This window comes from Indicator indicator, chromosome 29, assembly GCF_027791375.1.
Source record: "Indicator indicator isolate 239-I01 chromosome 29, UM_Iind_1.1, whole genome shotgun sequence".
Taxonomy (NCBI): domain Eukaryota; kingdom Metazoa; phylum Chordata; class Aves; order Piciformes; family Indicatoridae; genus Indicator; species Indicator indicator.
The window spans coordinates 399,136-425,090 of NC_072038.1; the positions used below are offsets into that span (position 1 = coordinate 399,136).

The 25,955-nt window shown below is 55.0% G+C and overlaps 1 protein-coding gene across 1 annotated transcript in view; it reads right to left on the reverse strand.

Moving 5' to 3' along the window:
• Positions 1-1,811: 1,811 nt before the first annotated feature.
• The window catches only part of PIK3R6 (phosphoinositide-3-kinase regulatory subunit 6), a 37,188-nt gene continuing 13,044 nt past the window's right edge, over positions 1,812-25,955 (reverse strand). Inside the window, exons 6-19 of the mRNA XM_054393931.1 lie at positions 24,092-24,161; positions 22,404-22,587; positions 20,786-20,933; positions 18,982-19,068; positions 17,816-18,272; positions 16,989-17,104; positions 15,221-15,327; positions 12,979-13,089; positions 9,272-9,362; positions 8,411-8,481; positions 8,130-8,220; positions 7,620-7,690; positions 4,974-5,086; positions 1,812-1,968 (exon numbers count right to left, since the gene is read on the reverse strand). Coding sequence (XP_054249906.1) covers positions 1,812-1,968; positions 4,974-5,086; positions 7,620-7,690; positions 8,130-8,220; positions 8,411-8,481; positions 9,272-9,362; positions 12,979-13,089; positions 15,221-15,327; positions 16,989-17,104; positions 17,816-18,272; positions 18,982-19,068; positions 20,786-20,933; positions 22,404-22,587; positions 24,092-24,161 — 1,874 coding nt within the window. The remainder of the gene's footprint in view (positions 1,969-4,973; positions 5,087-7,619; positions 7,691-8,129; positions 8,221-8,410; positions 8,482-9,271; positions 9,363-12,978; positions 13,090-15,220; positions 15,328-16,988; positions 17,105-17,815; positions 18,273-18,981; positions 19,069-20,785; positions 20,934-22,403; positions 22,588-24,091; positions 24,162-25,955) is intronic.

The window sequence follows — 25,955 nt, forward strand, 5'->3', positions numbered from 1 at the left end:
ATCAGGACTAACAGGGGTTCCCAAGTGTCACCTGCAGCACAGAGCTGTCTCCAGGGACCCCCCATCAGTGACAGCCAGAGCTGTGCACAGGTACAGAGCTAAAGGACACTTCCTCTGGGCTGCTGCTCCAAGCAAGCACCCCTGAGTGAAAGCAGCCCAGGTAAGGAGCCAAGAGAGTAAAACCACAATCATGGCACAGAAGGAATGTTCCCTGATCCCCTCCAGTGTGACTGTAGGGAAGACTCTCCAGAAACCAGGGATCCCATCCAGAAAGTCACTAAAGGCTTCCCCTTGTTTCAGTCAATCACAAACTGGAATGAAGCCAGGGTCCTCCTACCCAGTCCTCCACACTGCTGGGTCAGTCTGAGCCTGGGTGGCAGCAGGAGCTGGCACTGCCCAGCCTGGCCCGTCTGGAACTAGGAAAGGGTTTCTACACATGGCAGCAGCAAAGGAAAGGAATGGAGAACTCTTGCAAGCATCCTTCCCATCCATCAATCCCTGGACCAGTGCTACACTCTTCTACACAGCAGACACGGACTGAACCACAGAATCAGCTGTCTGGAAAAGACCTTTAGGACCACCAAGTCCACCCTTAATCCAGCACTGCCAGGGCACCACTAAACCACAGCCCTCAGCACCACATCTACATGGCTATGAAATCCTTTCAGGGATGGGGACTCCACCACTGTCCTGGGCTGCCTCTTCCAGGCCTTGCCAACCCTTTTGGGGAAGAAATTGTTCCTCATGTCCAACCTAAACCTCTCCTGGTGCAACTCGAGGACATTTCCCCTTGTTCTATGACTTGTTCCTTGGGAAAAAGGACCCCACCTGGCTCCATCTTCCTTTCAGGGAGCTGTAGAGAGCAATGAGGTCTCCCCTCAGCCTCCTCTTCTCCAGACTAAACCACCCCCAGGTCCCTCAGCTACTCTTCCCCAGCCCTGTTCTCCAGACCCTTCTCCAGCTTTGTTGCCCTTCTCTGGACATGCCCCAGCCCCTCAATGCCCTTCTTGGAGTGAGGGTCCCAAAACTGAACCCAGGATTCGAAGACAACCTCACCAGTGCCCAGTACAGGAGACAACCACTGCCCTGCTCCTGCTGGCCACACCACTGCTGGTCCAGGCCAGGATGCTGGTGGCCTTGTGGCCACCTGGGTACACCCTGGCTCATGTTCAGCCGCTGTCAACCAGCCTCCCCCCCAGGTCCTTTTCCACAGGGCAGTTTCCAGCTGCTCTGCCCCAAGCCTGGAGCCTCCATGGGGTTGCTGTGACCCAAGTGCAGGACCTGCTGAATCCCCAAGCTCTCCCAGGTGTGGTTAGGCTTACAGTGAGGTTTTGCTAATCAGCCAGGGCAGTAACTGCTGCTTTGCCCAAAGACATCCAGCACCCTGTGCCAGAACAAAGACTTTGCTGTGCACGACTCCACCCAACAGGCCCTGATCTCTGCCAGGCTGTGGCCATCACCAGAATAAATATTACCCACAGCAAACAGCTCTGTGATCCACAAGCCCAGCAAGCACCATCACCTCAGCTGTGTTTTCCCTGAATGGAAGACACTGAAACGTTCTTCCCTGACTTGTGCAAAGGGTTGCAACTCAATTCTTCAGCATGGCTCTGTCCCTGGGCAGGAGATGGCATCTGTAGTCATGGCTGTCATTCAGCAGGGCATGGCTGTCCTCCCTCAAGCCTCAACACCTCTGCTCTTGCAGCTTTTCACACCATCACTGTTGGTGGCTTTTAGTGTGTTCTCTTCTTCCATCTCCTCTGTGCTGACCCAGTGGCACATCTCTTCACCTCAGCTTGTTCTCCTTTTCCTCACTGGATGACACCTGCAAAGGTGTTGATGGGCAACAGCAGAGACTTGGGCATGTACTTCACCAGCCCCACATCTTCTGTTTCATGCAGGCTGAATTTTGTTGTCCTTGTCTTCTGCAAGCAGTAGCTGGGCTCTAGGCAAGGAGACACTTCCATGCTGCAAGAGCACAAGCAGAGTTACTACCTGTGCCAATCTGCTCTTGATGGCCACAGCCTGGTCTCAGATCCAACACCAGGGTCACTCCACTGGCTGCTGAGGGAGGCTGCTGCCGTGTTGAGCTGTGCAGCTGCTTTTATGGCTTTTAAACTGGTTTTGGCTGGAAAGATTCATAAATTTGTAGAATGATTTGGGTTGGAAGGGACCTTAAAGGTCATTCAGTTCCAACCCCCCTGCCATGGGCAGGGACACCTCCCACCACTGAAGCCACTGAAGCTTAGTGAGTAACCATCCAGCAGCAGCAGCTGGCCCTGTGCAGTGCCTGCAGTGATGCCAGTGCAGAAGAAGACATCACAGCCTCATCCAACCTGGACCTTAAAGCTCATCCAGTTCCAAGTCCCCTGCCATGGGCAGGGACACCTCCCACCAGCCCAGGTTGCTCAAGGCCTCATCCAGCCTGGCCTTGAACACCTCCAGGGAGGGGACATCCACAACCTCCCTGGGCAACCTGTGCCAGTGTCTCACCACCCTCACTGCAAAGAATTTCTTCATCATCTCCAGTCTCAATCTCCCCTCCTAAGTTTCAGTTCATTCCCTCTCATTCTATCACTCCCAGCCTTTGTCCAAAGTCTCTCCCCAGCTCTCCTGGAGCCCCTTCAGGTACTGGAAGGCTGCTCTAAGGTCTCCCTGGAGCCTTTTCTTCTCCAGCCTAACCAGCTCCAACTCTCCCAGCCTGTCCCCATACAAGAGGTGCTCCAGCCCTCTGATCATCTTCCTGGCCTCCTCTGGACTTGCTCCAGCAATTTCTGAGTTGATGTGAATTAGATTCTGAGCATGAAACCAGCAATCCTTAGCCTGGCTCAGCTGAGGTCTCCACACTGCTCATTTGATGGCTGTTCCACAGGGACTTTGAACCACCTGGCTGTCTGCAGCCAACACATCATATCTCACTGCAACTCCTGCAGGGACATTGATCCTGCTGCTTTCACAGGGCTGAATTAGAATCATAGAATTGTCAGGGTTGGAAGGGACCACAAGGATCAGCCAGTTCCAAACGTCCTGCCATGGGCAGGGACACCTCATACTAGATCAGCCTGGGTAGAGCCTCATCCAGCCTGGCCTTAAACACCTCCAGGGATGGGACCTCAACCACCTCCCTGCACAACCCATTCCAGGGTCTCATGGTGAACCCCATTCCAGGGTCTCCCGATGGGGAAGAATTTCTTCCTCATGTCCAGTCTGAATCTCCCCACTTCCAGCTTTATTCCATTCCCCCCAGTCCTATCACTCCCTGACACCCTAAAAAGTCCCTTCCCACCTTTCTTGTAGCCCCCTTCAGATCCTGGAAGGCCACAAGAAGGTCTCTTCAAAGCCTTCTCTTCTCCAGACTGCACAGCCCCAACTCTCTCAGTCTGTCTCCAGAGCAGAGCAGCTCCAGCCCTCTGCTCATCCTCCTGGCCCTTCTCTGGACACCTTCCAGCACCTCCAGATCCTTCTTGTACTAGGGGCTCCAGAACTGGACACAGAGCTCCAGGTGTGGTCTCAGCAGAGTGGAGCAGAGGGGGAGAATCTCCTCCCCTGTCCTGATGGCCACACTTCTCCTGAATTCACTTCCCCTACCTTCCTATGCTCGAGATATCCTGGTGAGGAATGCTGTCAGTGGAGAGAGCAGCAGCTCCATTGATTATCTAAGGAGATCTAAGATTAGTTTGTCCCTGGAGGTATCTATCCTTCTACTGTCTCAATGACAGCACTTAAAATGGAAGAACCATTTTGTTTCTCACCCAAAACTACCAAGGTGGGAGAGCTCCATCCGGCCCTGCTTTCTCTGGAGAAGCAAGATCACAGTCTCACAATCTCACAGTATATCAGAGGTTGGAAGGGACCTCCAGAGCTCATCCAGTCCAACCCCCCTGCCAGAGCAGCATCACCCAGGGCAGTCTGCACAGGAATGCATCCAGGTGGGGTTGGAAAGGCTCCAGAGAAGGAGACTCCACAACCCCCCTGGGCAGCCTGCTCCAGGGCTCTGTCACCCTCACTGGAAAGAAGTTTCTCCTCCTGTGGAGCTGAAATCTTCTCTGTTCCAGTTTGTCTCCATTGTTCCTTGTCCTATCACTGTGCACCACCCAGCAGAGCCTGGCCCCCTCCTCCTGCCCCCCACCCCTCAGCTATTGATAGACATTGATCAGATCCCTCTCAGCCTTCTCTTCTCCAGACTAAACAGCCCCAGGGCTCTCAGTCTCTCTTCACAGGGGAGATGCTCAAGTCCCCTAAGCATCCTCCTGGCTCTCTGTTGGACTCTCTCCAGCAGGTCTCTGTCTCTCTTGAACTGGGGAGCCCCAAACTGGACACAGTACTCCAGGTGTGGTCTCAGCAGGGCAGAGTAGAGAGGTAGAAGAACCTCCCCAGCCCTGCTGGACACCTTTCTTGCTGTACCCCAGGATCCCATTGGCTCTCTTGGCCACAAGAGCACATTGCTGTTCCATGCAGAACTTGCTGCCCACCAGCACTCCAAGGTCTGTCTCTGTGGAGCTGCTCTCCAGCAGGGCAGCCTCTAACCTGTCCTGGTGCCTGCTGTTATTCCTCCCCAGATGCAGGACCCTGCACTTGTCCTTATTAAACTCCATGAGGTTTGCCTGCAGCCAGCTCTCAGCCTGCCCAGGTCACACTGGATGGCAGCACAGCCTGAGGGGTGTCAGCCACCCCCCAGTTTTGTATCATCAGAACTTGCTGAGGGGACTCTCAATGTCCTCAGCCAGGTCATTGATAAAGATATTGAACAAAACTGGACCCAGTACAGATCCCTGGGGACACCACTGGCCACAGGCCTCCAAGTTGACTCTGTGCCAATGATGATGACCCTCTGAGCTCTGTTGTGGAGGATGGATCCTTTGTCATCTCTGGGTCAGGATTGGAACTCCCTAAGAAAGAGCTTTGCCCCCCTGGGAGCCCCCCCAGGGAGGGCTGAAGCTCCCCGTGCAGTCTGGCAGCTGTGGCATTCTCACCTGATCACGTTCCTGAAGGTTCTTCTGCTGTCCTTGTCCAGGCACACCGTGAAGGGCCTCTGCTCTGTGCTCCTGATGGTGATGTGCTGAGTCCTCAGCCTGTTTGCCACAGCCTGGGTTGAGAGAGGAGGAAGAGCCCAGTGAGACTCTCACCTCCCTTCCTCGGCTGCCTGGTGCTGGGGGGTGGTGCACAGCAGGTATGAAAGGCACACATGGTGATGTTTCTCTGTGACACCAGGTGACTTCTTCAGGGAGAGAAGAGTCTCTCTTGACCTTCTGCTGTCATCACAACCTGCTCACATTTGGCAAGAGCGAACATTAACTTGCAGAAGGGGAGGCTGAGGGGAGACCTCAGTGCTCTCTGCAGCTACCTGACAGGAGGCTGTGGAGAGGTTGCTGCTGGTCTGTTCTCACAGCTAATTAGTCATAGAACAAGAGGGAACAGTCCCAAGCTGCCACTGGGTAGGTTTATAGAATCATAGAATGGTCTGGGCCAGAAGGGACCTCCAAAGCTCATCCAGTCCAACCCCCTCTGCACTCAGCAGGGACATCTCCAACTGGATCAGGTTGCCCAGAGCAAGCCTCACCTTGAACATCTCCAGGGATGGAGCCTCAACCACCTCCCTGGGCAACCTGTTCCAGTGTTCCACCACCCTCATGGTGCAGAACTTGTTCCTCACATCCAATCTCAATCTGCTCTGCTCTAGTTTGAAGCCATTGCCCCTGGTCCTGTCCCTGCAGGCCTTTGCACACAGTCTCTGTCCATCCTTCTTGTAGCTCCCTTCAGGTCCTGGCAGGCTGCTCTTAGGTCTCCCTGGAGCCTTCTCTTCTCCAGGCTGAACTCCCCCAGCTCCCTCAGCCTGTCCTTGTAGCAGGGCTGCTCCAACCCCCTGATCATTTTCATGACCCTCCTCTGGACCTGCTCCACCAGGTCCATGTCCTTCCTGTACTGAGGGCTCCAGACCTGGACACAGTGCTCCAGGTGAGGTCCCAGCAGAGCAAAGTGGCAGAATCACCTCTCTGATCTGCTGGCAATGCTGCTTTGGATGCAGCCCAGGCTGTGATTTGCCTTCTGTGCTGCAAGCTCATCCTGCCTGCTCCTGTCCAGCTTCTCATCCATCAGCACCCCAAGTCCTTTTCACAGGGCTGCTTTCCAACACCTCATCCCCCAGTCTGTATTGGTAAGGAGGATGGCTCCAGCCCAGGTGCATGGTCCTGCTGAAAGCAGTGCTTTCTGTTGTGCCTGTACTGTGCAATTAAATCTCCTCATTGACCTTGTCCTCCTGGTGACTCTTTATATACTCATCCCTTCCTTGCTAATCTGCTTCTCTTTGCTCACACTGCCTGCTCACACTGTTTGGACTGGACAGTAGGAAACATTTTTTCACTACAAGAGTGGTCAGGGGTTGGAATGTGCTGCCCAGGGAGGTGGTGGGGTCACCAAGCCTGGAGGTGTTTGAAGGTGGTTTGGATGTAGTGCCTGGGGCTATGGTTTAGGGGTGACCCTTGTAGGGTCAGCAGTTGGACTTGGTGATCCTGAGGCTCTTTTCCAGCTTGAATGTTTCTGTGATTCCAAACTGGTGATGGTTGCACAGTCTGCAAGGTTTGGGATGGCTGCTGCAGGGCATGCTCTGTTCTCCAGGCCCAAGGTGTATCTTGGTGGGCAGCATAGGCTGCAGTGTGTTGGGGTTTCCAAAAGCCAGGTGAAAACAAGCAGAACTATGCTGGGCAGCTAAAGATACCAGCTGAGAGGATGGAGGCCTCAGAGCCTAAATGACCAAGCCACAATAATACTTCATGTCATCCCAACTGCAGTGACACATTCCCATGGGGCACTGTCTCCTCTGGGGTCTTCTTGAATGTAAAAAGAAAGAGGACATGAGACCAAGTTTTCAGCCCCAGCTCTTGCACATCCATTTTCTGAGCTCATGATTACACAGTGCCACAGTAGGGCAGGGGTTGGAAGGGACCTCAGGAGATCACAGAGTCCAAACCCCCTGCCAAGGCAGGGTCACCTAGAGAAGGACACACAGGGACATATCCAGGTGGGTTTTCAATGTCTCCAGAGATGGAGACTCCACCACCTCTCTGGGCAGCCTGTTCCAGGGCTCTGTCACTCTTGAATTAAAGAAGTTCCTCCTCATGTTTAGATGGAACTTCTTAATGAGGTTCACTGAAGTTCCTGCTTCTTGTTTCTACTTTGTGAAAATATTTCTCCAGTGGCCTCTATTCTCCTGAGCTCTTGGGATGTCCAAGACACTGCAGCTGGAGGTGTGGAGCTAATGGAGTTGATGACAAAGCTCCAGACCCTCTCCTATACCAAATTGCAGCCACACTGACTGGGGCTAAGTTCTATTTCTTCTCTTTGTCCCTGGGGCCACAGAATAACCCCAGCAGCAGCTCAGTCCCTCAGGGGCTCCCAAGACAGGATTCCATGTGGTATTGATGCACTCAGGGGTGGCATCTGGAGCCCTGGCTCACAACTGAAGACTTCTCCATGGAAAGTAACTGCAGAAAAGTCTCTGAGCAGGGTGGCCCCAAAGCCTTCTCCTCCTCTCAGAGTGTTTCCCCTTTCACTGTTGTCTTATGGGGGTCACCATCCATTGGCCAACCCCTCCAGGGCCATGAGCATCCACAGCTACTTACTGAGAAGGATCGTCCTGACAAGTTGTTGATCCTGATGATTTCAGTGATGGTCACATTCAGGCACTCCAGGTCTGCAACAGAAGCAATATGTTGGCCTTAGACCATGGCATGATCTCAGCTCAGCTTTGGGTGCCAGGGCCCATATCTGGGTGCACTGCCAGGTGTAGGACAGCAGGAGAGGAGGACTCCATGGGCTGGGGGTTGGTGTGGGATCACACCCAGGGTGGAAACCTCAGAGGTTATGCTAAGGGCAGGGAGAAAGAGGAAGGCTGCAGCAAGAGGAAGCCTAGACCATGGTATGCTGAACCCCATGTTCCAGGGAGCCCCAGGCACACCAGTCGCTGCAGAACACACAGCCCCACACTGCTGGCACCAAGCCATGCAGGGCACTGCTTCAGCCCCCACAGCCCAGGCACAACTGGCACTGAGTAGCAGGGTCAGATGTACTCTGCTGAGCAGCAGGAAGCTCAGCAAACCCTTTCCACATGGTTCCAGGCAGGAAGGACCTACCTTCAGCCTCATCAGCAGGGATGGCTTTCATCACCAGCCCTGTGGAGCGCAGGGCCAGGGCCAGCTCCTTTGCTCGGTCGCTCACCACAACCTGCAGGAAGGGCTCTGTTAGTTCACCTTGGACACAGAGGGCAGCAGCTAACAGGCTTTTCAACTTCACCACAGCATCTCTGACCTCTGGAGTGCAAGCCCAGAGGAAAGAAGGAGGGTCAGAGATCTGTGCCAGGCTGGGGATCCCTCTGAGCAGAGGCATTTGGGGCTGTTGAGGGCCCCACGCTTACCTTTGTGTATGTCACTGTAAGATCTATGCCAGGGCCATCCAGGGCTGCTTTCTTCTTGGTCAGGCTTAACTCTGCAAGGAGGGAACCAGGCAGGATTGAGGTTTCACCCACCCTACCTGTCTGTGGTCAACAGAGAGGGGTCCTCCCATGGGGTGAGCTACCCCAGCCATCATCCAGCAGTCATGGTTTGTCACACTGACCCTTTTGAATTGAATCCAGCCAGGGAGGTGAGGTGAGACCCCACCTGGAGTACTGCGTCCAGTTCTGGAGCCTCTGTTACAAGAGGGATATGGACATGCTGGAAGGTGTCCAGAGAAGGGCCATGAGGATGAGCAGAGGGCTGGAGCACCTCTGTTATGAGGACAGACTGAAAGAGTTGGGGCTGTTCAGTCTGGAGAAGAGAAGGCTCCCAGGTGACCTTCTTGTGTCCAAGAAAGCTGGGGAGGGACTTTTTAGGCTATCAGGGAGTGACAGGACAGGGGGGAATAGAATAAAGCTGGAAGTGGGGAGATTCAGACTGGATGTGAGGAAGAAGTTCTTCCCCATGAGAATGGTGAGAGCCTGGAATGGGTTGTCCAGGGAGGTGGTTGAGGCTCCATCCCTGGAGGTGTTTGCAGCCAGGCTGGATGAGGCTCTGGCCAGCCTGCTGTAGTGTGAGGTGTCCCTGCCCACGGCAGGGGGGTTGGAACTGGATGAGCTTGAAGGTCCCTTCCAACCCAACCCATTCTATGACTCCATATATCTATATTGCCTCATGGCATGGCCTTGACTGCTGCAGGCTGAGTGGGAGCTGGAGCTGGCAGCCTCCCCCCAGGGTGGCAGCTGAGGCTGCAGAGCTCAGGGAGGGGGTCACAGACACACCTCTGGGGGAGGTGCTGGCCTGCACCTGGGTGCGCAGCTCCGTGAGGAACACATCCTCGGCTGGCTCCTGGGCTGGGTCGTTGAAGAACATCTGAAAGAGAGGAAAACCTCTAAGAGCAGCTCCTCTGCACTCAGCCTGTGCTGTCACCCTGGCCTTGTGGCTTCAAAAGGGTCTCTGGAGCACCCAGGTGTGACATGACCCAAGGGACCTCAGCAGGGCAGCCGGGGTGCTACAGGCTGCAGGCAGCTGCTCTTGCTCTGCTCTCTGAAGCTAAGGTCACAGAATCACAGGGTCAGAGGATGTTAGGGGTTGGAAAGGACCTCGGAGATCATGGAGTCCAAACCCCCCCTGCCAGAGCAGGACCATAGAATCCAGCACAGGTCACCCAGGAATGCACCCAGATGGGTGCAGAATGTCTCCAGGGAAAGAGACTCCACAACCTCTCTGGGCAGCCTGTTCCAGTGCTCTGTGACCCTCACAGGGAAGAAGTTCTTCCTTATGTTCCCATGGAACCTCCTCTGCTCCAGCTTGCACCCACTGCCCCTTGTTCTCTCATTGGCCATCCCTGAGCAGAGCCTGGCTCCCTGCTCCTGGCACCTGCCCTTCACGTGTTTAGAGATATTCACAGAATCATAGAATCAGCCAGGTTGGAAGAGACCCCCAAGATCCTCCAGTCCAACCTATCACCCAGCCCTAAGCAATCAACCAGACCATGGCACCAAGTGCCCCATCCAGGCTTCTCTTGAACATCTCCAGGGTCTGCCACTCACCAGGTGTTGCCAGGAGGCTGCCGGAGCTGTCAGCAGAGGCGCGGGCGGTGTCCCCTGCCGCTGGGTGTCACTGCGCACTCACAGAGGAGGCTCAGCTTCCCACGCCGGGCTGCGGCTGCTGGCTGAGCCTCAAGGCACCTAACTCCCCTGTAGCTAAACCAGCTGGTCATTCAGACAAGGGAGCATTTGCTGTTCCTAGGCTTGCATCGAGCAAAATGCAAAGACAACGTCCTGGGGAACCTCTCCTGGCCACTTCTAGTCCTACATCCAGCTGGGAGTTGATTCTCACTTCTAGCCAAAGTCCTGCAGAACCTCTCCTGGCCACTTCTAGCTCTCCATCCAACTGGGAATTGATTCTCACTTCTAGCCAAAGTCCTGCAGAACCTCTCCTGGCCACTTCCAGCTCTCCATCCAGCTGGGAATTGATTCTCACTTCTAGCAAAAGTCCTGCAGAACCTCTCCTGGCCACTTCTAGCTCTCCATCCAGCTGGGAATTGATTCTCACTTCTAGCAAAAGTCCTGCAGAACCTCTCCTGGCCACTTCCAGCTCTCCATCCATCTGGGAATTGATTCTCACTTCTAGCAAAAGTCCTGCAGAACCTCTCCTAGCCACTTCTAGCTCTCCATCCAGCTGGGAATTGATTCTCACTTCTAGCAAAAGTCCTGCAGAACCTCTCCTGGCCACTTCCAGTTCTCCATCCAACTGGGAGTTGATTCTCACTTCTAGCAAAAGTCCTGCAGAACCTCTCCTGGCCACTTCTAGCTCTCCATCAGCTGGGAGTTGATTCTCACTTCTAGCAAAAGTCCTGCAGAACCTTTCCTTGCCACTTCTCGTCCTACATCCAGCTGGGAATTGATTCTCACTTCTAGGAAAAGTCCTGGAGAACCCCTCCTAGCCACTTGCAGCGCTCCATCAGCTGGGAGTTGATTTTCCCCTCTAGGAAAACTCTCTGCAGCCAAAGAGGAGCAGCAGAGTAATAATCAGAAAGGCCCAAGAGGTTCAGTGCTCCCAGCACAACCTGCATGACAACAGAGTGGGTTAGCTGCATCTATCTGAACCCCAAATTTGGAGCCAGTTCCTCTTTCCCCTCCTTGAAACACTCACTCTCTTTCTCTCTCTCATTTGATTTTTAACTTGGAGAAGAAATGAGTGAAATAAAAATTCACCAACCCCCCCCCAAACTCCTGAGCCACACAAGCTGAGGCCCAAGATCTTTGTGTGTCCCCAGGCTATGTGTCTTCAGATCTCACTGCTCTCTACAGCTCCCTGGAAGGAGGTTGGAGTGAGGTGAGGGTTGGTCTCTTCTCTCTGCTATCAGGTGATAGAAGCAGAGGAAATAGCCTGGAATTGTGCCAGGAAAGGGTTAGGTTGGAGATGAGGAAAAACTTAGCTGCAAGAGTGGTCAGGGATTGGCAGAGGCTGCCCAGGGAGGTGGTGGAGTCCCCATCCCTGGAGGTGTTCCAGAAGTGTGTGGCCATGGCACTTGGGGGCCATGGTTTGGTGGCCATGGTGGTGCTGGGTTGCTGGTTGGACTGGATGATCTCAGAGAGCTCTTCCAACCCAAACAATTCAATGATTCTCAGATTCTAAGTCCTGCTGACGTTCCAGCAGTATTACCAAAGCTTTCCTAGCTCTTTGCAAGCCACATGGCAGGTTGTCCATGCAGTGGCTGCTCCTCTGCTGCAGTAGGTTGCCACATGGGCTGTGGGCAGATTCAAGGCAGATCTTCATCAGTGCCAGCCTAAGCTTTTAAAGGGGGGAACCTGCCAGAGGAGCAGATGGGTGGGTGATGTTACATGACCACAATGCAGCAGCTCCTTGCTCTCATATCAAATGCCAGGTCTCACTCTGATACCATTTCTGAGAAGAGCTGGCAGGAAATAAATCAGAGGCTGTTTCAGGAAGCCCTGCAAAGCCCCTGCAAGGTACAGGAAGGTTTTGCCAAGGCCACTGAGAAAAATCCTCTTTGCTCACAGCACCGAAAGCAGCAGGAGGTGCCAGAGCTCCTGAGCAACCCCAAATCCAGCAGAGCAGGAAATCTGTGTCCTTGCTGATTTCAAGGCTCACTTTGCTGTCGTGTGTGATCCTGAAATAGCCATTCCAGCACCACTGCCACTGGCTGTGCTACAATGGAGTCACTGGGGCTGGGAGGCTGGCAAGGGGGAGACTCATTGAGCAACAGAGAGGTGCAGGCTCAGATCTGCTGAAAGCCCCTAACCCCTCTTGACTTGGAGCAGCTCTGCCTGCAGTGGGGCAGCAGTGTGCCCAGGTGGCCAAGAAGGCCAATGGCATCCTGGCCTGGATCAGCAATAGTGTGGCCAGCAGGAGCAGGGAAGTCATCCTGCCCTGTGCTCAGCACTGGTTAGGCCACACCTGGAGTCCTGTGTCCAGTTCTGGGCTCCTCAATACAAGAAAGATTTTGAGATGCTGGAAGGTGTCCAGAGAAGGGCAACAAAGGGGAGAGGGTCTGGAGCACAGCCCTGTGAGGAGAGGCTGAGGGAGCTGGGGGTGTTTAGCCTGGAGAAGAGGAGGCTCAGGGCAGACCTCATTGCTGTCTACAACTACCTGAAGGGAGGTTGTAGCCAGGTGGGGGTTGGGCTCTTCTCCCAGGCACCAGAACAAGAGGACACAGTCTCAAGCTGTGCAGGGGGAAGTTTAGGCTTGATCTTAAAAAGAAATTCCTCACAGAGAGAGATATTGCCCATTGGGATGGGCTGCCCAGGGAGGTGTTGGGGTCAGCATCCCTGGAGGTGTTTAAGAAGAGCCTGGATGAGGCACTCAGTGCCACGGTCTGGCTGATTGGATAGGGTTGGGTGATCGGTTGGACTGGATGATCTTGGAGGTCTCCTCCAAGCTGGCTGATGATTCTGTGATTCTGTGGGGGTCTGCATGCCCTGGCAGGGCCATGTGGAGGCACAAGGGCTGTGTCACCTACCTTCACAGCATAGACCTGGAAGCAGACAGGCTGGCTGCCCATGCGAGCGTAGTAAGCGATGACGTCGGTGATGAACAGATCGGTCACGAGATGTTTGCTTGGAGAGGAAGGCTGGGGGGGTGCAAATCACATCTTGGATCAGCCACAGCTTCTCAAGAACACTGCCACCAACCCTCCCACCTTCCCACATGAAGAAGGAGCCAGCAGCTGAAAGGAGGTTGGAGCGAGGTTGGGCTCTTCTCCCTAGTCTCAGGTGACAGGAGAGGAAGTGGCTTCAGGTTGTGCCAGGGGAGGGTTAGGTTAGCTCTGGCTGTGCTCAGTGGGGCATCACGTTGGCATCAGTTGTGACTCAGTGTCAGGAGTGCAGCTCTTTGGCTGAGCCCAAACAGGGATCCAGGTGAGGCTGCTGAGGGCTGCTGAAGTCCATCAGTGTCCTGACACCTGGTTAGGGCTCAGAGCCATTTGCACCTTGTCCTTCTCCTTCTCCCTAGTCTCAGGTGATAGGAGGAGACGAAATGGCCTGGAATTGTGCCAGGGGAGGGTCAGGTTGGAGATGAGGAAAAATTTCTTTGCTGCAAGAGTGGTCAGGGATTGGCACAGGCTGCCCAGGGAGGTGGTGGCATCACCATCCCTGGAGGTCTTCCAGAAACCTGTGGCCATGGCACTTGGGGGCCATGGTTTAGTGGCCATGGTGGTGTTGGGTTGCTGGTTGGACTGGATGATCTCAGAGGGCTTTCCAACCTCCATGATTCTGTGGTTCTATGTTACTTGCTGAGGGCAAAAAGGCAGGAGCCTGATTCTAAGTCCTGGTGATGTTCTCCCAGCAATTATCAAAGCTCTGGTAGCTCTCTGCAAGCCACATGCCAGTTTCTTCATGCAATGGCTGCTCCTCTGCTGCAACAGCTTAATGGTTTAAGGGCCATGGTGCTGCTGGGGTTGCTGGTTGGACTTGATGACCTTTGGGCTCTTTTCCAACCAAAGGGATTCTATGGTTCTATGACTCTATGCCATCCTGCCCCAGCTCTGCAGCACACCCAAGCAACTTTACCATAACTAGTCAAAGGCAAAGGGAGAAGCCAAGGCTTGTGCCGACCCACCAGGCTGTCCTGGAAGCTGTGGAGGGTGGCTCAGAGTGCCCAGAAAGCAGAGCTGGGGGGATTTCAGGAACTGACTCATTTACATTTGCTTTCTTGAAATCTGCCATTTCCTGTCCCTTGGTCAAAAAAAAACTCTTCACAGCAAATGGCTCTTGTGGGCTGGGGCAGTGTTAACCACAGGAACCTTCCTGGCTGCCAGGGCTGCTGGGGTGACTTTGTCAGAACCATAGAATGGTTTGGGCTGGAAGGGACCTGGGAGATCATTTACTCCAACCCCTTGCCATGGGCAGGGACACCTCCCAACTAGACCTTGTGGCTCAAGGCCTCATCCAGCCTGGCCTTGAACATCTCCAAGGAGAGGGCATCCACAGCCTCCCTGGGCAGCCAGTGTCTCACTGCTGAAGAACTTCTTCCTCAGCTCCAGTCTAACCCTGCTCTCCCTCAGCTTGAAACCATCTCCCCTTGTCCTGTCACTGGACCCCCTTATGAAAAGTCCCTCTCTAGACTTCCTGTAGGTTCCCTGCAGGTATTGGAAGGCAGCTCTGAGGACCCCTTATGAAATGTCCCTCTCTAGATTTCTTGTAGGTTCCTTGCAGGTATTGGAAGGCAGCTCTAAGGTCCCCCTGAAGTCTTCTGAATAGACCCAGCTAACCTCAGCCTATCTTCATAGTAGAGGTGCTTCAGCCTTTGGATTATCTTTGCAGCCTCCTCTGGACTCATTGCAACAGCTCTGTGTCCTAGGGACACCAGAACTGGAGGCAGGATTGGAGGTGAGGATTGGAGGCAGGATTGGAGGTGAGGATTGGAGGCAGGATTGGAGGTGAGGTCTCAGCAGAGCAGAGCCCAGGGGCAGAATCCCCTCTCCTGCCCTGCTGCCCACACTCCTCTGGCTGCAGCCCAGCACACAGCTGCCTGCTGGGCTGCAGGAGGGCACTGCTGGCTCCTGGAGAGCTGCTCAGCACCCAACACCCCTAAGTCTCTCTCTTCAGGGCTACACTCTGCACCCAGCGTGGATTTGTGCATTTGTATTTTAGGCTCTATCTGGGGCAGGGAGGAGCCCAGCAGGGCATGAGCTTGGCCCCAGATACAGCAGATGTGTCTGGGAAATGGGCCAGGCTGGCAAGGTGGGAAGGTTTCCCTCTTACCATGGTGGCCAGCTTGGGAATCATGTGGCACAGAGTGTTGATGTTGCTCTCATACCATGGGTCAGCTCTGCCCAGGTACGTGGCCACCTCACAGAGCTCCTCCTGGCCTGTGGCAGGCTGGTCCTGTTGGAGAAAAACACAGCTCAGCATGGTCCTGGCTCAACAGCAGGAGCCAAAGAGGAGGCAGAAGGAGCTGGGGCACAAATGCCATGTGAGCAGCTCCCCTATACCTCCCCCTGGCAAAACATTTCTGGCAGCACTCATCTAGCAGGTGCTCAAGAACAAAAACCAGTTGAAGAATGAAAAGAAGAATATCATCCCTGAATCCCAGCATGGTGGAGGGTGGAAGAGACCTCTGGGCATCACCCAGTCCAACTCCTCTGCTCAAGCAGGGCACCCACAGCAGCTTGCCCAGGAGCACAATGGCCCAGCTGGGCTTGGAAGCTCTCCACACAAGGAGACTCCACAACCTCTCTGGGCAGCCTGCTCCAGGCCTCCAGCACCCTCACAACAAAGAACTTTCTCCTCCTTTTCAGGGAACCTCCTAGGTTCCAGTTTGTGCCCGTTTTACCATGTTCTATCACTGGGCACCACTGAGAAGAGCCTGGCCCCAGTCCACCAGAAATGCTCCTTCTCACAATGACAGAGTTGTCAGGACTCACAGCCAGCTCTGGGCCAGCTGCAAACGTTGGGAAGACTGCAGCTGTTTGTTTATCACAGTCCTGAGGCTGTCAGAGGGGATGAGATGTGCTCAAGACAAAGTGTGAGGTAGTGACTGCACAACTAAAACTGGGGCCACAATCAAGCAGGCAAAGCCCTCAGCAAGAGGTGACTGCTGCTTGCTCTGTGCCTCTAGGAAGTGTGAAAAGCATCAACCCTTTGCCAAAGCTCCCCAGATGCTCCTATAGCTGGAACGTAGAAGCAAAACTATGAGCTATCACCTTGGAGCAACCTGAATGTCTCTGGATCTGACAGATCTCATGGATTCATGGAATGGTTTGAGTCGGGAGATCTTAAACCCATGGCAGGAGGGTTGGAACTGGATGAGCTTTAAGGTCCAGGTTGGATGAGGCTGTGATGTCTTCTTCTGCACTGGCATCACTGCAGGCACTGCACAGGGCCAGCTGCTGCTGCTGGATGGTAACTCACTAAGCTTCAGTGGCCCAAATCCCTTTCAATATCTGACTGCAGGGGGGTTGGACAAGACGAGCTGGAAAGGTCCCTTCCAGCTGGATGCAGTCATTGATTCTGTGAGTCTGGAGGTGTCTTTCACACTCTGTACCTGAGGGGAGAGTTGCTTGCAGCACTAGCAGAATATTTCTTAAAAGCACAAAATTTTTCCTTGTGCACAGAAGCTTCTGTAGGACTCCAGCACTTACAGAAGCATTCAGAGACTCACAGAATGGGTTGGGTTGGAAGGGACCTTCAAGATCATCCAGTTCCAACCTCCCTGCCATGGGCAGGGACACCTCCCACCAGCCCAGGTTGCTCAAGGCCTCATCCAGCCTGAACACCTCCAGGGAGGGGGCATCCACAGCCTCCCTGGGCAACCTGTGCCAGTGTCTCCCCAACCTCTCCCTAAAGAATTGCTTCCTAATCTCCAGTCTCAATTTGCCCTCCTCAAGCTTTCAATTCCCACAGCCAGCCTGCAACCTGATCCCCACCACCCTGTCCTGGCTCCCATCCTCCTTGTTCCAGAAATAGGGCATTTCCTGTCAGCCCCCCCTGCTCTTCCTCCAAAAATCCCCTCAGCCGCTGGCAGCCGCACCCAGAGCTGCCCAGCCCAGTCTCACCGAGGTGCTTGGCTGCTCTGCCACCACTGGGATGTAGTAGAACTGCAGGTTCAGCCTGGGAGTCAGGAAAGCTCTCCGTGTCTCTCTCTTCCTTGAGATGGGAAAAGAAATAGCTGAGTCACATGGGGAAGGTGGAAGAACGTGGCTCTTGGCCAAGGCTGGCAGTGCCAGCAGGTGCAGCTGCTCTGCCATAGGGGCACAGGTCCTCCTCACCCTCCTCCTTCGCCCAGTGTGAGGGGATGGCTGTAATACCCCTGGGTCCCCACATCAAGTAGAAGGAGATGAAGTGGGCAAGGGGTGTGCAGAGAATCACAGAATGCCAGGTTGGAAGGGACCCCAAGAATCCTCTGGTCCAACCTGTAGACAAGCTCTTGGCTGGGACTGGTTGTCCTCTTAGCACCAAACCTGCTCCCCAGGCTGCTGCCTGCACAGCAGCCCAGCCCCAGCCCACACTGCTCTGCTGGCCCAGGTGAACCAGCTGGGAAGATCCATCTGGGAAACAGCTTTGCTTTAGGATTTTTAGCTTTTGACAGGAATAATCTCTTGCCTCATTTCTTGTTCGTTGACCCCATCCCATGGGCAGAAGGGCAAAGCTCACCCTGGGCACCCCTTGGGCCAGCAGAACCAAACCCTTCCCTGCAGTCGGTCAAGTCAGAGGCATTGAGGTGCACAACAACTGAGCCCCAGCTCGCCCCAGGGCATGGGGTGAGGATGGGCTCCCATCTGGGCTGCTTCAACAGGCTGAAGAGCAAAGCCCCCACTCTGTGCTGCCTTCCCCCAGTGCCCAGAGCCACCAAGGTACCTCAGAGAGTGGTAGGCTTGTGCCAGGCGCCCCAGGACGCGGTCGTCCCCCAGCAGCAGGATGCGGGCAGTGTGCAGCCTCTGGAGCAGGGCTGCAGGCCCCGGGGGGGTGCCAGGTCTCCTCTGCAGCTTGCCTGGGGGCTTCAGCCCAGCAGCGTTGCAGCCAGCCTGCAGGAAGGCCACGCTCTCCAGGGGAGATGGCTTCTTTTTGATGCCCCCCTTCCTGTGCAGCCGGGAGTGCTCCGGGTCCGTGCCGCACGGCGGGAGGGACTCCTCGGCTGGCAGGGGCAGGTCTCTCTCGATGCCGCTGTCGGTGGAGAGCACGGAGAAGCGAGGCTGCCGGCAGCACTCGCAGCCAGAGAGGATGTCCTGCGTCTCAAAGGTGTCCAGCTCCTGGCTGAGGCACTCAGGCTCGCAGCTCTGTGCCACTGGGCGGATGAACAGCACCAGCTCCTTCCCTGCACGGAGAGGGCAGCCTCAGAAATGCAACCAGAGCCAGGCTGAGCCCCAGTCCTGCTGCAGCTCCCCTCTGCTTATGCAGACCCTAGGGCCAGCACCTCCAGCAGCAGCTCTAAGAGTCAGCTCTTCAGTCCCATTCCCCATTACAGCATGAAGAGAGCTTCACTGTCACTGAGATCAGCTCCTTTGGACAAATCCTGCTGCAGCCTGCCCCACACACTCCTCTCCACATCTCCTTCACCTCCCCACTGCTGCCCAGAGACAAGACAAGGGGCAATGGGCACAAACTTGAACATAAGAAGTTCCATCTAAACAGGTGGAGGAACTTCTTTGATTTAAAGTGGCAGAGCCCTGGAGCAGGCTGCCCAGGGAGGTGGAGGAGTGTCCATCTCCAGAGACTTTCAAAACCTGTCTGGATGTGTTCCTGTGTGACCTTCTCCAGGTGACCCTGCCTTGGCAGGGGGTTGGACTCCATGATCTCCAGAGGTCCCTTCCAACCCCTACCACTCTGTGGTTCTGGAATGCCCAGGTCTGAGCCCAACCCCCCACAAGAAGAAAGGTTGCTGCAGTCAGCAGGAGCCTCCTTGAGCTTGGCCCTTGGCTGATGTGAAACTCACAGCTCAAGAACCAAGGCTCAATGACAAGTTTTGCACAGGCTCCCCAGCTCAGGAACCATCCCAACCCCCCACAGGCCCCCTGGGCACTCACAGAGCTGCTCATCTTCTGTCCAGAGGTGAAAGCTGATGTTGGGGTTGGGCAGAGGGGTGCCCTGCAGCCCTCCCAGGGGAGCATTGCCTGCAGGAACAAGGAAACTTGAAGACTCTCAACACTGTTTTCACATAGTTCATTCTGCTCTCTGAGACCACACCTGCAGCACTGCATCCAGCTCTGGAGCCCACAACACAGGGAGGACATGGAACTGCTGGAGAGTGTCCAGAGGAGGCAACAAGGATGATCAGAGGGATGGAGAATCTCTTCTATGGGGACAGGCTGGGAGAGTTGGGGCTGTTCAGCCTGGAGAGGAGAAGGCTCCAGGGAGACCTTAGAGCAGCCTTCCAGTACCTGAAGGGGCTGCAGGATTGCTGGGGAGGGACTTTGGACAAGGCTGGGAGTGACAGGATGAGGAACAATGGCTTTGAGCTGGCAGAGGTGAGATTGAGACTGTAGGTGAAGAAGAAATTCTTTCCAGTGAGGGTGGGGAGAGACTGGCACAGGTTGTCCAGGGAGGCTGCAGACTCCTCATCCCTGGAAGTGTTCAAGACCAGGTTGGATGAGGCCTTGAGCAACCTGGGCTGGTGGGAGGTGTCCCTGCCCATGGCAGGGGGAGTTGGAACTGGATGATCTTCAAGGTCCCTTCCCACTCAAGCTATTCTGTGGTTCTATGCACACACAGCAGCAGTTTCCCTGCACAGATGCCCAAAGCCCTCTCTGGTGCTGTGCTGAGACAGCCCTGCTGAGCTCCAGGGGCTCTGCTACCCTGGCTGCCTTCTGGTCAGATGTGAGGATGGAATCACAGAGCTCTGCTGTCAGACTGAGCCACAAGGAGGTACCTGCACCATCAGGGGAAGGCAGAAATGAAGATGAGGAACCTCAGCTATGGGCAAGTGAAGGACTTTGCCACAGACAGCAGAGGGGTTACAGAACAAATGGAACTCTTCTAGCATTGAACCTCCACCACCCATGGGAGGACCTCCCTTGATGATCTCAGCTGGGATGCAAGGGAGCCCTCTGCCCCCACCATTGCTGGCTCTTTTAGACCCCTTTTGGCTCTTGGAGAAGCACTGAGACAATTTGATAGCTCTCTGCCACCAAAAGGAATTGGTTCCACTCCTCTGCCCTGCACTACTCTCTGCTTCTTGCCCCAGGACAGTCTCCAGCTCTTTTGGGAGATGGGGTTGGGCTGTAGGGACCTTCCTCCAGGAGCAGCCATGAAGAGAAAAACATGACCCCCATTTCCCTCTGGGAAACACCTCGGAGTTGTGTGAGGAGCTGGGATGGATGGAGATGTTTGGTACAGTCAGTGCAGGCCTGGTGACACCATCCTGGGACAGAGGACTGAGAGGGGTGGAAGGAGATGGTGGTACCACTGTCCACCAGAGCAGTCCAAGGAGGTTTCAGGGAGTGGTGCACAGTCTAGGCCATGGCAGGAGGTATCTTACACCAGCAGAGCACTAGAGAGTCTGTTCAGCCTCTCCTGGCTGACATCTATGGTCTCCTTTTCAAACAATGAAGGTCTGTGGGCCTCAGGGCAGCTGAATTAGCAGCAGAGATTGCCACAGTCCCTTTTGTCAGGGGACAAATCTGCCTTCCACTGCCAGGTGCAGTCTGGCATCCTGCACCAGAGGCCACTGCAAGGAGCCAGGCTGAGATGCCCTGATCCCGGTGATGAGTGCTGCTGAAGTGGAGGCAGATGGGGATGGATGGACAGCTGTGGGAGGGCAATGGGGAGGACACAGCAGAGAGGCAGGGCCCTGCCAGCTTGTGCAGCAGCCTCAACCCACCAGGAGCTCACCTGCCTGCAGGGAGCTGAGGACATCCTGGTGAATCTTTCCCAGCCTGGCTGCGTGCTGGCCGCGGTCTGCGCTGGCCTCGTGTCCTGCAGACTCCACTGCTGCCACCACCTGCTGGAACCAGTGCTCCACCTCGCTCAGGGGCATGTCCTGTGGAGAGGAGCAGCCATGAGCACCTGTAAAGAGGACATGCTCCACAGGCAGGGTTGTGGAAGAGGGCAGAAAGAAGGCAAATGAGTGCTGCAACAGGGCACACAAATGCTCTCCAGTCCCCAGGGCAGGCTGGAGGGGGAGAGGTGTTGGCTCTGCTGTCTTCTTTACATCCTTTTCTGGCAGGTTTGCAGCAGGTGGACACTGTGCAGGTTTGCAGCAGAGCTGGCAGGTTTGCAGCAGAGCTAGCAGCTCAAGTGGTCCTCAGGAGGTGGAGACAGCAGACACACAAAGGTGTCCTTGGAGTGGGAAGCACCGAGACCCCCTGCCAAGACCCAAACTTTGGTCTTACTGTGGTCTCACAGCTCCTTACAGGAGATTTTGGAGCTAACCAGTTGAAACATGATCTTAGAAGTCCCTTCCAACCAAAACAATTCTATGATTTCCACTGAGATGTTTTTGCAGTGTGCTGGTTGTTTTTGCAGAGCCCAACTCTGCTGTGCAAAGCTGAAGACTCAGCCTGAAGATTCTGAATCCCCTGGCTCCTGCTCCTGCAGCTTCTGTGTATGTGAAGGATTCTTTCATGGAACACCAGCTCTGTTCCTGGCCCAGCCTTGCAAGTATCTCTGGGGCTGCTGGGGATGGAGACCACCAGCAAGGAGCTGGGGATGTCTCCACGTGCCATAAAAGCTTCCCTTGCTCCAAGGTGCTCAGCAGGAGCAGGACCATTGGAGCACCATCCGTGGTGGTGCAGAGGTGCTGCTGGTTACCTGTTGCAGCCATTGTTCTGAGGGCAGCTGCTGGCTGTGTGCAGAGTGCAGGATTCCTTAGCTGACCAATTCCTTAGCACACTGTACAGAGCAAGACAGTCACATCCCATGGGTGCCAGGAGCAAGACTCTCACCTTGGCACCCTTGGATTGGAACATGCTGCAGAAGCCTCCTCCCTGACATGCTGGCACCTCTCACTGGGAAAAGATTTCAGCTTAGATGTGTGGTTGGGTTTTACTGGTGAGGTGATGAATAGCAAAGGGAATAGAAACAGCCACTCTGAGCAATAGGGACCTTTGGTTAGGGACCTTGGGGTTAGGGACTTAGCTTAGGAATGGCTTGGGGGGGTTATGGCTGCCAGGGACTTCTGCTTCTGTCTGTTAGCTACTTCTGGCCAGGGCTTTGGTGTGGGGATGCTGCTAGGGATGTGCTCAGGTCTTCTGTTAGCTGCTGGGTCTGCTAAGGGCTTCTGGGACTTGGGTTAAGGACACTCTGAGAGTCTGTAACACTGGGGATTCTACAACACAGCGATAAAGGACTTCTGGGAGGACTTCTGAGCTTCTCTGCTCTCTGCATGTCTGGACCCTTGTTGCTATATGGCAGCAGGGTGCCTGCCTTCATTCCTCGCGCAGTGGCCCCTCGTTAGAAGGGGTCTACAACTGCATTCAGCTCCCCCTGCACCAGGGGGGGTGATAGTTACCTGCAGGCTTGCCTTCAGGCCACTGCTATCACAGCCTTCCCCCAGGGCTGCCTGCATGGCATGGATGATGACAGAGCACATGCAGGCCCGGGGGCTCTGCGACACCTGAGCTGCCTCCGTGTCGGTGACCAGAGCGTTGCAGATGGCTTCAGAGAGCAGCTCAGGATCAGCAAAGATGAAAATCCTGTGTGGGGCAGGAAGGGTGAGAAAAGAAGGAGGTGAGATGAGGAATCCTCATGACTGACACCAGGGCTGGCACAAGCAGCTTGTGTCTGCATTATGCTCTGCAGAGAAAGGGAAAGAAAGACACCGAGGTGCTGGAGCAGGTCCAGAGAAGGGCAATGAAGCTGGAGCAGAGGTCTTGGAAGGAGCAGCTGAGGGAACTGGGGTTGTTCAGCCTGGGGAAAAGGAGGTTGAGGAGAGACCTTCTGGCTCTCTACAACTCCCTGAAAGGTTGGAGCCAGGTGGGGCTTGGTCTCTTCTCCCAAGGAACAAGTGATAGAATGAGGTGAAATGGCCTCAAGCTGCCCCAGGGGAGATTTTGGTTGGACAGGATTAACACTTTTTTCCCCCAAAAGGGATGTCAAGGCCTGGAAGTTGTGAAGTTCCCATCCCTGGAGTGGTTTCAAAGCTGTACAGATGATGCTGAGGGACATGGTTTAGCAGCAGGTTTGATAGTGTTGGGTTAATGGTTGGACTCAATGACCTTAAAGGTCTCTTCCAGCCCAAAGTATTCTGTGATTCTATGATACTGCTGATATTCCTCTCCTTTTCTGCCCTGTCTCCCCACCTAGGGAAGCTCCTGCCTCCCAGCATCAAAGAAACCAGCTGGGACACAGGGGAGGAATGCTCCTTCTAATACAAAGCTCATTAGAGCCAGCTGCTGGATTCCATCAGCTTGTGTCTCCCATACCCACAAAGAATCACAGAACTGTCAGGGTTGGAAGGGACCTCAAGGCTCAGCCAGTTCCAACCCCCCTGCCATGCCCAGGGACACCTCACACTACAGCAGGTTGCTCACAGCCACATCCAGCCTGGCTGCAAAAACCTCCAGGGGTCAGACTTCCACCACCTCCCTGGGCAACCTCTGCCAGTGTCTCACCACCCTCATGGGGAAGAATTTCTTCCTAACATCCAATTTGAATCTACCTACTTCTAGTTTTGCTCCATTCCCCCCAGTCCTATCACTCCCTGACACCCTCAAAAGTCCCTCCCCAGCTTTCTTGGAGCCCCCTTCAGATACTGCAAGGCCACAAGAAGGTCTCCTGGGAGCCTTCTCCTCTCCAGACTGACCCCAACTCTCTCAGTCTGTCTCCAGAGCAGAGCAGCTCCAGCCCTCTGCTCATCCTCGTGGCCCTTCTCTGGACACCTTCCAGCACCTCCAGATCTTTCTTGTAATAAGGGCTCCAGAAATGGACACAGTGCTCCAGGTATGGTCCCATGAGAGCAGTGTAGAGGGGGAGAATCCCCTCCCTGGCCCTGCTGGCCACACTTCTCTTGCTGCAGCCCAGGATGGGGTTAGCTTTCTGGGCTGCAAGTGCTCACTGCTGGCTCATCCTGCAGCCTGCTTCATACTCAAACTGTCTGCTCCATCTGGCATTAATTGAGAGCACAGGCAAAGGAGACATTGCACTGGGAGACAATGAAAGAAATGAAAGGCAGAAGACATTCAGAGAGGTGCTACTCACTTCTCCTGGTAAGGGTAGGGGTCACTTTTGAGGCTCTGTTCAGAAATGACCATTCTTTGGTACAAGGTACCTGGCAAAGGCAAGAGGACAAAGACACAGGGATCAGAGAACTAATGCCACAGCTCACTGGAGTTGCTCCCTCTTGCAGAGGTTGATGGTAGGTCTGCCAAGTCAGCAAGCAGCCATTGCTGGAGAGAGGATGAAAGGAGCCAAGAATGGAGCCCAGAGTTAAATATAGGCAAGGACAAAAATAGGCCATGCTACATAAAAAGAAGCTCCTTTCTATTCAGGGATCATTTCCTGTGTTTCCCTTCCTTTGTTTAGAGGATTATGAGCTTGAGAGCAGTGTCAGAAGCAGGAGGAAGAGCCTTGCTCCCAGCCTCTGTCCCCAGGTCCACAGCAGGGACAGCATTTGGGTGGATATGAAAAGCAGAGCACACCTCTGAGCCAGGAGAGATGGGTTTTGTCCTCACCCACCTCTGGTGGCCTGGGTAAGATACCTCTGTCCTGCATTGCTCAGCTACAATCCCAGAATTCCAGCATGGTGGGGGTTGGAAGGGACCTCTGGAGATCATCCAGTCCAACCCCCCTGCTAAAGCAGGGCACCCACAGCACCTTGGGCCTGCCTCCTCGTCATGCTGAGGTTGTGAGCAGTGTGTGTCCTGGTGACAGATCCACTCTGCCCGCCCTGGTGTCCTGGGCTAGCCCTGCCCCCTTCCCTGGCACTGCCTAGGTGGAGGGGGGTGCCCAAAGCTGTCCCAGCAGGGCTGAAGGGCTGGCTACTTGCTTCCCAATGAACACCTTCAGTGCCAGGAGGAGGAGAAAATACAAGAGGCTGCAGACAGAGGACAGGGAGGGCTCCCTCCCCAGATACAGCCCTGGGGAAAGAAGCCTTGAGTTGGGGAACCAAAATCAAAGGAATTGATACCAAACCACCACCAATGTATAAGTGAACCAGAGCAGGACAGTGCTAAACACAACTGGATCTGAAACACAACCTTTCCCCCAGCCCCTCCCTTCTTCCCAGGACCAGCTCTGCCTCTCCTCCCCACCAGGGGTGGAACAGAGGCAGGCAAAGGAGGTTCTGGTCAGCCCCAAGCCATTCCATGTCGTTTCTGCTGCTCCTTCCTCCTCAGGAGGAAAACTCCTCACAGTGCTCTCCTGCAGCATCGGTGCTGTCCCTGCCCCAGGAGCCAATCCTGCACACTCTGCTCCCGCAAGCAGCAGTCCCTGCCGTGGGCTGCAGTGCCCTCAGCCATGGAGGCTCCAGCAGCGCTGTCCTCTCGGAGGTGCTGACTGGCTCGGCCTTGGCCAGAGGCAGCTCCAGTCTGGAGCGGAGGAAGCTTCTGGAAGCTTCTTCCCTGAGCCATGCCACAGCCCCAGCCTCACTCCCCAAGCCCTGCCGGACACAAGCCCAACACTTCCATCCAAGCACAGAAGTCTGCTGGATCCCTCTTGAGGGGCATGGAAAAGTTCCCTGATGTCCCCCACGGAGCTGCAACTGCCTGAGGTGCTGTGCCCCTGCCCACTGGGCAGCCAGGAACGGAGCCTGGCAGCTGCCCCTGCCGGCACCTGGCAACGGGCACCACACAGCCCCTGTGCCCTGCTCCCGGGGCAGCCTTTCACTGCTGCTGCTGGCCCAGCCCTCTGCGCCCAGTGCCTCAAACCCAGCCCCAGCCCTTCTCTCCCAGCACCTTCCCATTTGCCTGCTGACATCCCAGCGAGTGAGGGAGAATGGGAGAAAGAGGAAACTTGCACTGCCGGAGGTGGGCAGCCTGCAGCTGGCTAGGCAGGCCTGAGCATGCCCCCTGGGGATGGCATGGGCTGGGGACCCTCCTCTGGGGCGATTGTGGGGGCAGGAGCC